Source organism: Coregonus clupeaformis, chromosome 5 (assembly GCF_020615455.1).
Source record: "Coregonus clupeaformis isolate EN_2021a chromosome 5, ASM2061545v1, whole genome shotgun sequence".
Lineage (NCBI taxonomy): Eukaryota > Metazoa > Chordata > Actinopteri > Salmoniformes > Salmonidae > Coregonus > Coregonus clupeaformis.
Genome location: NC_059196.1, coordinates 20,836,107 through 20,850,143, shown reverse-complemented (window position 1 = coordinate 20,850,143; position 14,037 = coordinate 20,836,107). Strand labels below are relative to the sequence as shown.

At 44.7% G+C, this 14,037-nt stretch overlaps 1 protein-coding gene across 2 annotated transcripts in view; it reads right to left on the bottom strand.

The window, feature by feature from the left end:
* Positions 1-515: 515 nt before the first annotated feature.
* LOC121564564 (transmembrane protein 255B) overlaps positions 516-14,037 on the bottom strand; it is a 45,160-nt gene continuing 31,638 nt past the window's right edge. Inside the window, exons 7-9 of one of the 2 annotated variants that reach the window (XM_041875835.2) lie at positions 7,531-7,690; positions 4,984-5,100; positions 516-1,010 (exon numbers count right to left, since the gene is read on the bottom strand). In XM_041875835.2, the coding sequence (XP_041731769.2) occupies positions 864-1,010; positions 4,984-5,100; positions 7,531-7,690 (424 nt within the window). In that variant the 3' untranslated portion in view covers positions 516-863. The remainder of the gene's footprint in view (positions 1,011-4,983; positions 5,101-7,530; positions 7,691-14,037) is intronic. The other variant, XM_045215786.1, reaches the window with a different exon arrangement.

Genomic DNA, 14,037 nt, shown 5'->3' with positions numbered 1-14,037 from the left:
TGTGTCTTCGCTTCTTGAAATAAAGAAGTGTGTGTGAGTATGTCTGTCTGTCAGTTGGAGGGGACACCTTGGGGAATGTTGAGGAATTGTCTCAGCTCTGTACCCTTCTTGTGTTTCTGTAACCAGGGGAAGCACATTGCAAACATCATGTTTATAGAAGGAAGAAAAACCACACAGAAGTTTCAGTTTGTGAGGTATGCATTGTCTGGCCAGGGACTTGATATTTCCATACACATCCCCCTCTATGCCTATTGGGTTCAAAGAAACAACAAAGTTCTTATTACTTAATGAGTTTAGGGCCCAAATGAAATCATCCTGGAGTAGGTTACTAGTGAGACCAAAGGTAAACAATGTTAAGGCAATGAAGAGGCCAGGCAGGCAACATCAAGCAGTATATCTAATGAAAATGAGTGTGAGTGGGCAGCATGGCAGAACCTAGAACAGTATGGCTGTCTGTGTCCATAAGTTCATTTGATCAGAAAAAAAAGACTTAACATTATTTGTTATTACTTTATTAGCAGATACAGTTGAGTTTAAGATGTAGTATAAAAAGTACAGTTATTTTGTCAAACTATACATTTCACAAAAGGTCTTAAATAATTAGCCTTTTCACTAGTTTATAAAATGCACATCATAAACCATACATTTTTTTGGACAAATCAATCGAAATAGCTCAACATATTTACATTTCATATACAGACATTTTACACCATACCCAACAACTATTCTAAAACAAACTCCAAAATACAGATCCCCTGGATGTCATGTGACTGTCATGTCTAGGGCCAGGAGTGTCTGGAGGAAACTCCTGGCCCTAGTTGTGTGACAAGTTAGCAATGGAACGCTGGAATAGGGAGGTTCATTCAGACTGAAAAGCTCTGTGGTTTGTAGGGCAGCAGGTTATAGAGCGGGGCAAAGGGAGGGGGGTTGGGGTCCGGACGTGGGGGTACTGACGGATCACTCTGAGGGAACTCCGCCCCCGCCGCTGGGGCAAAGTATAGGGAGGCTCTCTGAAAGACAGAACAGAAAACACAAAGCTTAGTTGGATTCAGCTAAACAGTATTGTTCCATTTGCTAATTTCTTCCATTTATAACTACACTCTAATTCTAGGTAAAGAATAGTTACAAACAGACTTTTAATTGAAAACCATCACCAGTTTGAGTGAATGAGCAAATTAACGTAATAGATGCCAAATAAACACAATACAAACAAAGCTTAGTTTGATTCGGCTGGGCAAAGAGCGGAAAAGTATTTTGTTCCATTTGTAACTACACTCTACTTGGGAATAATTACAAATAGCAGACTTTGATCATCACCTGTTTGAGTGGATAAGCAAAAAAAAAGATTTCAAATAAAATAGATTCCAGGTAGGTCTAATGTTTCAAAGACAAGTTCTTGTTTTCTGGGGGTTTATTGGTTGGAGGCTGTTCTTGTTAGCTCTGCTGAGGCATGCACCTGGCATGATCTACTAGGGCTACTTGGTGCTCTCTGTCTTTCTATTTTTTATTTAACCTTTATTTAACTAGGCAAGTCAGTTAAGAACAAATTCTTATTTACAATGACGGCCTACCCGGCCAAACCCTCACGACACTGGGCCAATTGTTCGCCGCCCTATGGGGCTCCCGATCACGGCCGGTTGTGATACAGCCCGGGATAGAACCTGGGTCTGTAGTGACGCCTCTAGCACTGCCTTAGACCGCTGCGCCACTCGGTCCACTACAGATTTTCATTTCTAGCAGCCAGTAGTCGCAAAGCTCCGTTTTAATAACGCGGGTAAGGTAAACGGTGGGCAGAGGAAGGGGAGGGCAGCAGGGCAATATTTGTATTTTTATTTTATTTTACCTTTATTTAACTAGGCAAGTCAGTTAAGAACAAATTCTTATTTACAATGACGGCCTACACCGGCCAAACCTGGACGACGATGGGCCAATTGTGCGCCGCCCTATGGGACTCCCAATCACGGCCGGTTGTGATACAGCCTGGAATCAAACCAGGGGGTCTGTAGTGACACCTCAAGCACTGAGATGCAGTGCCTTAGACCACTGCGCCACTCGGGAGCCCCAATATGGGATGGCAGAGGGAGCTGAGTCCTCCCAGAACATCTGTGAGTTTCCATCCAATGTACAGTATCTCACCCCTTTCTCTCTCCTATGGTTTTAATAGACCAACTACCAGTAACAGGACTACTTAACCTCAAGACCGAAACAGAGGTTGTTGTTGAAATACATCTTTGGTGACCTGGAAAAAACTTTTGGGCTCTATTTTCGTCTGGCGTTAAGGCAGCGCTAGTGTCAAACGTACAGTGGCTTGCGAAAGTATTCACCCCCCTTGGCATTTTTCCTATTTTGTTGCCTTACAACCTGGAATTAAAATATATTTTTGGGGGGTTTGCATCATTTGATTTACACAACATGCCTACCACTTTGAAGATCCATTTTTTTGGGGGGGTGAAACAAACAAGAAATAAGACACAAAAAAAACAGAAAACTAGAGCATGCTTAACTATTCTCCCCCAAAGTCAATACTTTGTAGAGCCACCTTTTGCAGCAATTACAGCTGCAAGTCTCTTGGAGTATGTCTCTATAAGCTTGGCACATCTAGCCACTGGGATTTTTGCCCATTCTTCAAGGCAAAACTGCTCCAGCTCCTTCAAGTTGGATGGGTTCCGTTGGTGTACAGCAATCTTTAAGTCATAACACAGAATCTCAATTGGGTTGAGGTCTGGGCTTTGACTAGGCCATTCCAAGACATTTAAATGTTTCCCCTTAAACCACTCGAGTGTTGCTTTAGCAGTATGCTTAGGGTCATTGTCCTGCTGGAAGGTGAACCTCCGTCCCAGTCTCAAATCTCAAGAATTTCCCTGTATTTAGCGCCCTCCATCAATCCTTCAATTCTGACCAGTTTCCCAGTCCCTGCCGATGAAAAACATCCCCACAGCATGATGCTACCACCATCATGCTTCACTGTGGGGATGGTGTTCTCGGGGTGATGAGAGGTGTTGGGTTTGCGCCAGACATAGCGTTTTCCTTGATGGCCAAAAAGCTCAATTTTTGTCTCATCTGACCAGAGTACCTTCTTCCATATGTTTGGGGAGTCTCCCACATGCCAAACGTGTTTGCTTATTTTTTTCTTTAAGCAATGGCTTTTTTCTGGCCACTCTTCCGTAAAGCCCAACTCTGTGGAGTGTACGGCTTAAAGTGATCCTATGGACAGATACTCCAATCTCCGCTGTGGAGCTTTGCAGCTCCTTTAGGGTTATCTTTGGTCTCTTTGTTGCCTCTCTGATTAATGCCCTCCTTGCCTGGTCTGTGAGTTTTGGTGGGCGGCCCTCTCTTGGCAGGTTTGTTGTGGTGCCATATTCTTTCAATTTTTTAATAATGGATTTAATGGTGCTCCGTGGGATGTTCAAAGTTTCGGATATTTTTTTATATCCCAACCCTGGTCTGTACTTCTCCACAACTTTGTCCCTGACCTGTTTGGAGAGCTCCTTGGTCTTCATGGTGCCGCTTGCTTGGTGGTGCCCCTTGCTTAGTGGTGTTGCAGACTCTGGGGCCTTTCAGAACAGGTGTATATATACTGAGATCATGTGACAGATCATATGACACTTAGATTGCACACAGGTGAACTTTATTTAACTAATTTTGTGACTTCTGAAGTTAATTGGTTGCACCAGATCTTATTTAGGGGCTTCATAGCAAAGGGGGTGAATACATATGCACGCACCACTTTTCCGTTATTTATTTTTTTGAATTTTCTGAAACAAGTAATTTTTGTCATTTCACTTCACCAATTTTGACAAATTTGTGTACGTCCATTACATGAAATCCAAATAAAATCAATTTAAATTACAGGTTGTAATGCAACAAAATAGGAAAAACTCCAAGGGGGATGAATACTTTTGCAAGGCACTGTATGCTCTTTGGCAATTTCGACTTGTAAAAGCCAGCGCTGCTATTTTTCAACCCTTGCACCAGTTTTGGTATTTTACCTGTCGTATATATTAGCCTGCTTGCGCTGAGGTGGGAGGCATGGAGATATTTGAGGTTTGTCCTTAAAAACGTGCACCAATGTGCCAAATTCAAGCAGCGCTACTGGTGATATTTAAGACTCACCAAAAGCTGGTCTTAGCGGTAACGCAATTGGTTAAGTCAACAGACATTCCCGTTTTTATTTTATTGGACATTACCATTTTTTCCTGAGTGGCCAGTGAGTGGCCAAGCCTCGACACACCCACAACTTGTTTAGTAATCATAACTCAGCCCTTTCACGCCACCGCCATCTACTGCGGCCATAATTCTGGTTGTGAAAAAGTTTTTTTAAATCTGACACCCCCCAAACCTATAACGCTATTGCCAGATTTACCATTGCATTAGGTTTATTCAAATAGAGCCTTGTATCTCCAAAAAGTTGACTTTTCATAAATTGATTTTTGAAATATTTTTTCAGATCTATTACCATAGTCACAGATATTCACAAGGTGTTTTGAGTGACTTTGATTGGTCTTAAAGTCATTAAACTTTCACTGCACATGAAAGGGAATGACTACTACACTTTGTGTATAAAAAAAATACAATCTAAACGGTTACAAGAAGATACAAGGTTTTTCCAGGACGGCAATGATTAATTTCTACAACCTCTGTTTCGGTCTAGGGCTTAATTGATCTAGTAAAACCATAGCAGAGAAATGGGTCAGATTCATTATATGGAAACAGCAAATGTGGGTCATGAGCCTGACCTGTGGGATAGGGACACACTTATTACAGTAACAGTCACTTCAACAATGAAGATTCAGTGGAACCAGCAATTTTATCATTGTGTTTTGCAATAAATAGGTTTTATGGTGTGTTTATCATGCATTTCATGTGGATGTAGTTTTTTGATGTATTCAATATCTGTGAGAGATGTGTTTGCTTATACACTTAGCCAGTGGGTTTTGCTCTTATCTGTTCCAATACTAACAGGAGTGGAGGGGTGTGACTGACCGGGTAGAGGTGTTGGTGTCCTGTGTTGGTGTTGTCCATCAGCAGGGGGGCAGTGGGGGAGGAGAGACATCCCCCCTCGGAGAGATGAGATGACGACAGGGTCATTGAGCTGCTCCTCTGTCAAACACACACACACAAAGAGAGACACACACAAACACAATTTGGTGTGTTGTGATCCTCTTGTGTGTATTCAGATTTTTTTTTAAATCACAAAATACACACACACATTAAGGGTTGTGCTGGATATCAGGGAGGTGGAGGGGGGATCTCAGATTTCTAAGAAACAATTATCTCTGACGTTGATGTGTGTCTTCCTGGGCTATGCCCTGCTGTGTCTCCCAACAACACAGAACATATGCCCCTTCTTCTAATTCAATCAGGGCCGGTTAGCTGTTCTGTTTCTGCTGGGGACATTTAACATAGGATGATCGCCAGAGAGATATCTCTTTCCTCTTAAGTGAGTCGTGACATTTAGAATCTGGATTGCCGGGACACTAAAATACACACTTTTGTATTCGATTTGATCATCGGAAAAGGTATGAATATGCCTTTCCCAACCACCATCCACTCCTTCAAGCTTTGCTCGGATATGATAGCAGACAGATCTGGGTTAAAAAACTATTTGAAATAATTGTAAATACTTGATCTGTGCTTGATTGAGCTTGCCTGGCTTAATGGACTGATAAAATAGTTCCACAACTATAAACCCTGCACATCTGGCACTCCAGGCAGGCTAAAACAAACACTGACAGTTTTTGGATGATTTCATAGCAGAAGAACAATGATAGCAGAAGAACGTCTCGTAAAGTTTAACAGCGCCCCAGCCCACACCCCTACCGGCTCACACTGTTCCATCTTGACACCATATGTCCTTTGGAGTCATCCTGATACATCGTCTGGGAGATTGCCTGTAATTTGATACCTCTGCTACTCTACACAACTCCTATCTCTTGCTGTGTTAGTCCTTGACACAGGCTCCTCCACTCCTCTGGAACACAGCTAGATACGGTACACCGTGTATGGACTCACTGTACTCTACTGTATCAACACCAGTCTCATCAATAGCACTATAGGTGCAGTCAAGCAACAGTTATGCGATTCGCCTCCACTCACTTAAAGGAACCCATACTCTAGATCCTTCATCACTCGGGTCAAAAGTGCTAAGTCTAGGTCCAAAAGACTTCTCAACAGCTTCTACCCCCAAGCCATAAGACTCCTGAACAGCTAATCATGGCTACCCGGACTATTTGCACTGCCCCCCCACCCCATCCTTTTTACGCTGCTGCTACTCTGTTAAGTATTTATGCATAGTCACTTTAACTCTACCCACATGTACATATTACCTCAACTACCTCAACTAGCCGTGCCCCCGCACATTGACTCTGCAACGGTACCCCCCTGTATATATAGCCTCCCTACTGTCACTTTATTTTACTGTATATATAGCCTCCCTACTGTCACTTTATTTTACTTCTGCTCTTTTTTTCTCAACACTTTTTTGTTGTTGTTGTTTTATTCTTACTTTTTTTGTTTAAAATAAATGCACTGTTGGTTAAGGGCTGTAAGTAAGCATTTCACTGCAATGTCTGCACCTGTTGTATTCGGCGCATGTGACCAATACAATTTGATTTGATTTGATTTGATTTGAAAAGTTGTGCACTATATAGGGAATAGGGCCTCAGACACGTATAGTGCACTTAAAGTGAGTTATGTTTTGAGTTCTTCTATTGGGATAAATCCATGTCCCAGGTCATCTGTTTTGTATATTCAGCTTTATCAAATGGAAAAGATAAGCACCGTGTAACTTCCAGATTTGTTGTGCTTATCTTTTACATTCATTTGAGGTTGACGAGGCACACAGCTGGATCTACACAAACTGAAAACATCTGAGAAACTTTGAATTTGGAGTGTAATTTCCCTAAAATGTCCCTATAATGAAGAACAGTATGGCCTCGATTCAATCTGTAGCGCCAATGTTCCCGTGTTCGTAGAGACTGCATTCAAGGTAAACGCTGAATACAGTATGTCGGCTCAATCGAAAATTACCTTTAAATCTAAATCGCGCTACAGCTCAGATCTTCAGCGCTACGAATTTAATCGAAGCCAATGTTAACCTGTGAGCCCCGAGAATGTGCCTATATACAGTAAATAACGCACCAAAGTATTTCAGAACTATGGACAGCTACCGCTAGCCAGCGCAGGAGAAATACGCTGACGGTTCAGCACCACAGCAATGGAGAGCGCCACTACAGGCGAGCCGTGCCCCGCACCCAACATCGCTCATAATGAGCTGTTGCCACACACCTGTGGGCTACTGAGAAGAATGTTTGGCATGGGCAAGAGCAGGCCTGCAGGGCAAGATAATTCCACCTTGATTTTGATTATTTTTCCAAATCCCCTTTCCCCAAGTTTAATACAATATGGAATAAAACCTGGATATGATTTAACTGCAAGTACTGCTCAAGACTCCTGATTATACACCACAAACCTTTAAGTATTGCACAAGTATATTAGCGTGTAATTTTAGCCGCAGCCTGTCTCTCTCACCTGGTCCTTGATGCTTCCCAGCACAGCGGTGGTCAGGATACCCAGGAAGAAGGCCACCAGGTTGAGGCTGGTCAGCACCCAGATCAACACGTACAGGGACAGCACGTCCCCACAGCTCCGCACACCAACAAACTCATAGTAGTTGTTCATGTAGCCCCCACTACAAGACAGGACAACAAAACGTCACTAACAACAAATCCCATTACAATATTATTATATTTATGCTATTAATATGCCATTCCAAGAATAACATTATACTACTTTATAAAGTTATATTATTAAGCTAGTATGACATCTCCTGAGGGATCTCCTCCCAGACCTTGACTAAAGCATCCGCCAACTCCTGAACAGTCTGTGGTGCAACGTGGCGTTGGTGGATGGAGCGAGACATGATGTCCCAAATGTGCTCAATTGGATTCAGGTCTGGGGAACGGGCGGGCCAGTCCATAGCATCAATGCCTTCCTCTTGCAGGAACTGCTGACACACTCCAGCCACATGAGGTCTAGCATTGTCTTGCATTAGGAGGAACCCAGGGCCAGCCGCACCAGCATATGGTCTCACAAGGGGTCTGAGGATCTCATCTCGGTACCTAATGGCAGTCAGGCTACCTTTGGCGAGCACATGGAGGGCTGTGCGGCCCCCCAAAGAAATGCCACCCCACACCATGACTGACCCACCGCCAAACCGGTCATGCTGGAGGATGTTGCAGGCAGCAGAACGTTCTCCACGGCGTCTCCAGACTCTGTCACGTCTGTCACATGTGCTCAGTGTGAACCTGCTTTCATCTGTGAAGAGCACAGGGCGCCAGTGGCGAATTTGCCAATCTTGGTGTTCTCTGGCAAATGCCAAACGTCCTGCACGGTGTTGGGCTGTAAGCACAACCCCCACCTGTGGATGTCGGGCCCTCATACCACCCTCATGGAGTCACATGCACATGTGTGGCCTGCTGGAGGTCATTTTGCAGGGCTCTGGCAGTGCTCCTCCTGCTCCTCCTTGCACAAAGGCGGAGGTAGCGGTCCTGCTGCTGGGTTGTTGCCCTCCTACGGCCTCCTCCACGTCTCCTGATGTACTGGCCTGTCTCCTGGTAGCGCCGCCATGCTCTGGACACTACGCTGACAGACACAGCAAACCTTCTTGCCACAGCTCGCATTGATGTGCCATCCTGGATGAGCTGCACTACCTGAGCCACTTGTGTGGGTTGTAGACTCCGTCTCATGCTACCACTAGAGTGAAAGCACCGCCAGCATTCAAAAGTGACCAAAACATCAGCCAGGAAGCATAGGAACTGAGAAGTGGTCTGTGGTCACCACCTGCAGAACCACTTGTCTTGCTAATTGCCTATAATTTCCACCTGTTGTCTATTCCATTTGCACAACAGCATGTGAAATTTATTGTCAATCAGTGTTGCTTCCTAAGTGGACAGTTTGATTTCACAGAAGTGTGATTGACTTGGAGATACATTGTGTTGTTTAAGTGTTCCCTTTATTTTTTGAGCAGTGTACATCAAACACATACAATATACAAAATTACAAAACATATTAAGAAAAACACACATCTATTAACATAGAGGTCTCCGATCATTACTCTGAACTGACCAACTGAGACCAGAAGATATAATTTCAGAGAGTTCTGTAAGTTGTTCCACATAAAGGGCACAAAAAAACTAAAAGCAGCTTTACCCAACTCTGTGGAGACCAAAGGGGCCTCCAGGGTTATTCAAGCCTGAGACCGGGTTTGGTCATTTGTAAGTCTAAATTGAATTAATGATGATAGATACATAGGAAGTTTCTGCATAACTGCTTTGTAGCTAAACACATGAAAATGTTGCTCTCTCCTTGTCACGATCGTTGAGAGACGGGTCAGACCAAGGTGCAGCGTGGAATGCGTACATGTTTATTAAACAGGATAAACGCTAGACAAAATAACAAAATCAACGAAACCGTGAAGTCCTATGGGCTATACACAAAACAAGCCAAACAGGAACACAAACAAGATCCCACAACACAGGCAGGAAAAATGGCTGCCTAAGTATGATCGCCAATCAGAGACAACGAGCGACAGCTGCCTCTGATTGGGAACCACACCCGGCCAAACATAGAATTACAATACATAGATTTTCACACCCTGACCAAACTACCTAGAGAATAACAGTCTCTCCAGGTCAGGGCGTGACACTCCTTACATACAAAGAGTCCCAACTAGGGCTGTTACAGTGATATATTACCGCCACACCGGCGTTCACGAATCATGTCGGTAGTCAAATTCCACGTGACCGTTTAGTCACGGTAATTAGGCTTCTCCAAGCTCTGATGCTGCTGATGGACATTAGTAGCCTACCAAACTTGCTAACTGCTACCAAACTTGCTAACTGGACTCTATTGTCTCTCTAATCACTCTGACATCAATGCAAATGTAATCGAAAATCTAATCAAATACTTCATGAGAGCCCATGAGCTCATGTTGCGCAACATTTCTATAGGCTATGCAATTAGGCTAGGCCTGACAGTACCCCCCAAAGGTGCGTACTCAGGCCGCACCAACCTGACTCATTAGGGGAGGGTCCGGGTGGGCATTCAGCCTCGGAGGCGGATCCGGCTCCGGCCGTGACGACCTCTCCCTCTCTGCCTCCCCGTTGCGCCCCTGGTCTGGTCTGGACCTCGGCGCGATGCTTCCCCCCTCCTTCCTCCCCTGCTGCACCAAGCCCTCTCTGGACCCTGGTGTGGGAGACCCCGAACCTGGAGAGGGGCTGACGTCTGGGCCTGGATCAGCAATCCTCCCGCGATGCAACAAGCCCTGTCTGGACCCTGTTGTGGGAGGCCCCGACCCTGGAGAGGGAACCGCTGACCGGAGCTGAACTGGACCCCGGTGGAGCGGACTGCTCTGGCTCCGGAGTGGAACCGCTGACCGGAGCTGAACTGGACCCCGGTGGAGCGGACTGCTCTGGCTCTGGAGTGGCGCCGCTGACCGGAGCTGGACTGGGAACACGCACCACTGGTCTGGTGCGAGGAGCAGGCATGGGTCGTGCCGGACTGGAGACACGCACCACTGGGTTGGTGCGAGGAGCTGGCACGGGCCGTACCGGACTGGAGACACGCACCACTGGTTTGGTGCGGGGAGCAGGTACGGGGCGTACCGGGCTGGCGACAGGCACCACTGGTTTGGTGCGAGGAGCTGGCACGGGCCGTACCGGACTGGATACGCGCACCACTGGTTTGGTGCGGGGAGCAGGTACGGGCGTACCGGACTGTGGAGGCGCACTGGAGGTCTGGAGCGTAGAGCTGGCACAACCCATCCTGGTTGGATGCCCATTTTCGCACGGCACGTGCGTGGCACTAGCACAAGACGCACTGGACTGTGCCGGCGCACTGGCGACACAGTGCGTAGCTCCGCATAACACGGAGCCTGCACGGTCACACGCTTCTTAGCGTGAATACGGGGAGTTGGCTCTGCTCTGAACCCTGGCTCCGCCAACCACCCCGTGTGCCCCCCCCAAAAAAATGTATTGGGGCTGCTTCTCGGGCTTTCTTCGTGACCGCGTCCTCTTGGGTCGCCGTTTCTCCTCTCCTGCCTGGGCTTCCTCCTTCGCCCAGGGTCCTCTATCGGCTACTCTCTCCTTCTCCACCCTCATCCCTTTCAGGGCCTCCATATGCTTGGCCAGATCCTCTCTTATCTCCCCCCAAGTCCATGATCTCTGCTCCACTACCTGTGTCCAGGGTGTCTGCTGCTCCTGGGCACGCTGCTTGGTCCGTGTTTGGTGGGATCTTCTGTCACGATCGTTGAGAGACGGGTCAGACCAAGGTGCAGCGTGGTATGCGTACATGTTTATTGAACAGGATAAACGCTAGACAAAATAACAAAATCAAAGAAACCGTGAAGTCCTATGGGCTATACGCCAAACAGGACCACAAACAAAATCCCACAACCCAGGCAGGAAAAATGGCTGCCTAAGTATGATCGCCAATCAGAGACAACGAGTGACAGCTGCCTCTGATTGGGAACCACACCCGGCCAAACATAGAATTACAATACATAGATTTTCACACCCTGACCAAACTACCTAGAGAATAACAGTCTCTCCAGGTCAGGGCGTGACACTCCTTACATCACTCCTTATATACAAAGAGTCCCAACTAGGGCTGTTACAGTGATATATTACCGCCACACCGGCGTTCACGAATCATGTCGGTAGTCAAATTCCACGTGACCGTTTAGTCACGGTAATTAGGCTTCTCCAAGCTCTGATGCTGCTGATGGACATTAGTAGCCTACCAAACTTGCTAACTTGCTAACTGCTACCAAACTTGCTAACTGGACTCTATTGTCCCTCTAATCACTCTGACATCAATGCAAATGTAATCGAAAATCTAATCAAATACTTCATGAGAGCCCATGAGCTCATGTTGCGCAACATTTCTATAGGCTATGCAATTGCGTGAGAAAACAGATTGATGGCTTCTATTAAAAAGAGGAGGATCCCATCAGCTTTCTATAGGCTAGGCCTACCATATTTATTTCTCAACTTTCCTAATATTAAGCACATTGCTTCTCTTTACAACAGGAGTATAGCCTACCTGGCTGGCATGAAATTGAACCACAGGAAAAGCGTCCTCCATTCGCTATTTAAGTGCAGAGATGACATGTATTTTTTGCCCCTGCCCCTGTTTCAAGACAGGTGCATAGTAATAGTCCATTCTAAATTAAAATAACATATATATATGATTTAGTATATGTAAAGACAAGATTAAATCAAGAACAGTCTGATGGGTGACAATATTAGCCTATCACTTGTGAATGATATATTATCACTTATGAATGATACCTAGCTTGTGTGCAGTAAGGCAAGAAACAACGCATGCCTTTTTTTTGCAACTTTTTCAAAATCATAGTCGCACACCTCATGTAGCCTAGCCCATAGGCCTATATGTTTTGATAAGGTTTGTATCACAACTAAAGTGGCCAAATAACTTCTTAAAATTAAGCACATTAATCTGCTTTACAACGGTGTAGAGCCTAACTGGCATACATATGCAGCGCGAGTTTCAAGTTTGGGGAAGATAATTTTCACCATTAAAATGCACCTTTATAATAAAAGCATAACATGCATAATCGCATTTGCGGTCACTTTTGAGAAAGTGTTTTCCTGCTAATTGATTGCATCTTGGAACATTCACACTTATAGCCTACTCTGTGTGCGCATTGCTTTGCTTATAATGTGAAAAAATAGCCTAATAGTTTATCAACATTTTAAGCTAAATGTTCTGATCTGTTGCGTCAGCCTCATTGCTTAAAAACGTTTTTTTGATGCTAGTGGTTGTATTAATTTGAGATCTATCGCATCCCACAACTGTCCCAGACTATGTCTGGAATATTAATTTATCGTACAGAATAGGTCCACTTTTGTACTATGGGGGATAGTAGATTGACCCTATGTCAATCTACTATCCCCCATAGTACAGAAGTTGATAGGCTAGTGCTTTTGCTGTTCGTTAGGCCTACTGATCTTGTTGACTGATGAAAAGTCAATGTGGACAGTTCTTCCAATATCTTCAATATGCGCCTCGGAATTGGATAAGGATGCGCGCAGTTGCGTCCCTGATGTGTCTGTCTTCACTTGTAGCCTGTGAGAAAGACCCGATCATGTGATGGGCATTGGCTAATAAGAATTGAGCTATCTTAGAGAGCCATATGAGTGAGAGGTGCTTGGGAGCACGCAGCCGAGAGAAGGGAATTATAATTATTATATTCAATCCAAGGGCACAACGGCCACTGGCTGCAAAAGGCATTAATTGTTTTAGGGGGCATTATGGCCACACAAACGGGATGCTGCCAGGAAATTAGAGGCATTATCAAGTGCTTGTCAAATTGTGAATGAGAGACTGAAGATGTGTGTGCAGCCCGCGCAAATAACAAAGCAGAAATAAACACAGTAATAAACCTAAGGGCACAATGGAAAACAGCATCTAGTGATTTAATTGTAGATATAGATAATATTGCCATAATCTAAAATAGACATAAAAGTGGCCTAGACAATTTCCTTCCTATTAACAAAAGTCAGACGTGCTTTGTTTCTGTAAAAGTAACCAACCTTGAACTGAAACTTCTTCACCAGCTCAGTGACATGTTTTTTAAATGACAGCCAGATACCAAGATATTTGTAGGAAGGAACTCGCTCAATTTGTGTACCGTTCAAACTAGTCATTACAAATTAATTTAAATCTGGGTTATGGAACCAAGAATAAAGCATGCATTTTGTTTTGTTTACATTTAGCACTAACTTTAGATCCAATAGTGACCTCTGCAGTGCTTGAAAATCAGACTTCAAATGTGAAAAGGCTTGGCCAACCGATGGAGCAATGGAATACAACACTATCATCTGCATTCATTTTTTTATATATTTTTTTACAACATTACCAATTATATTTATATAGATTGTAAACAGTAGTCGGCCGAGTATCGAACCTTGGGGGCACCCCTTTATGTAACTCAAGGAACTCAGATTTGACCCC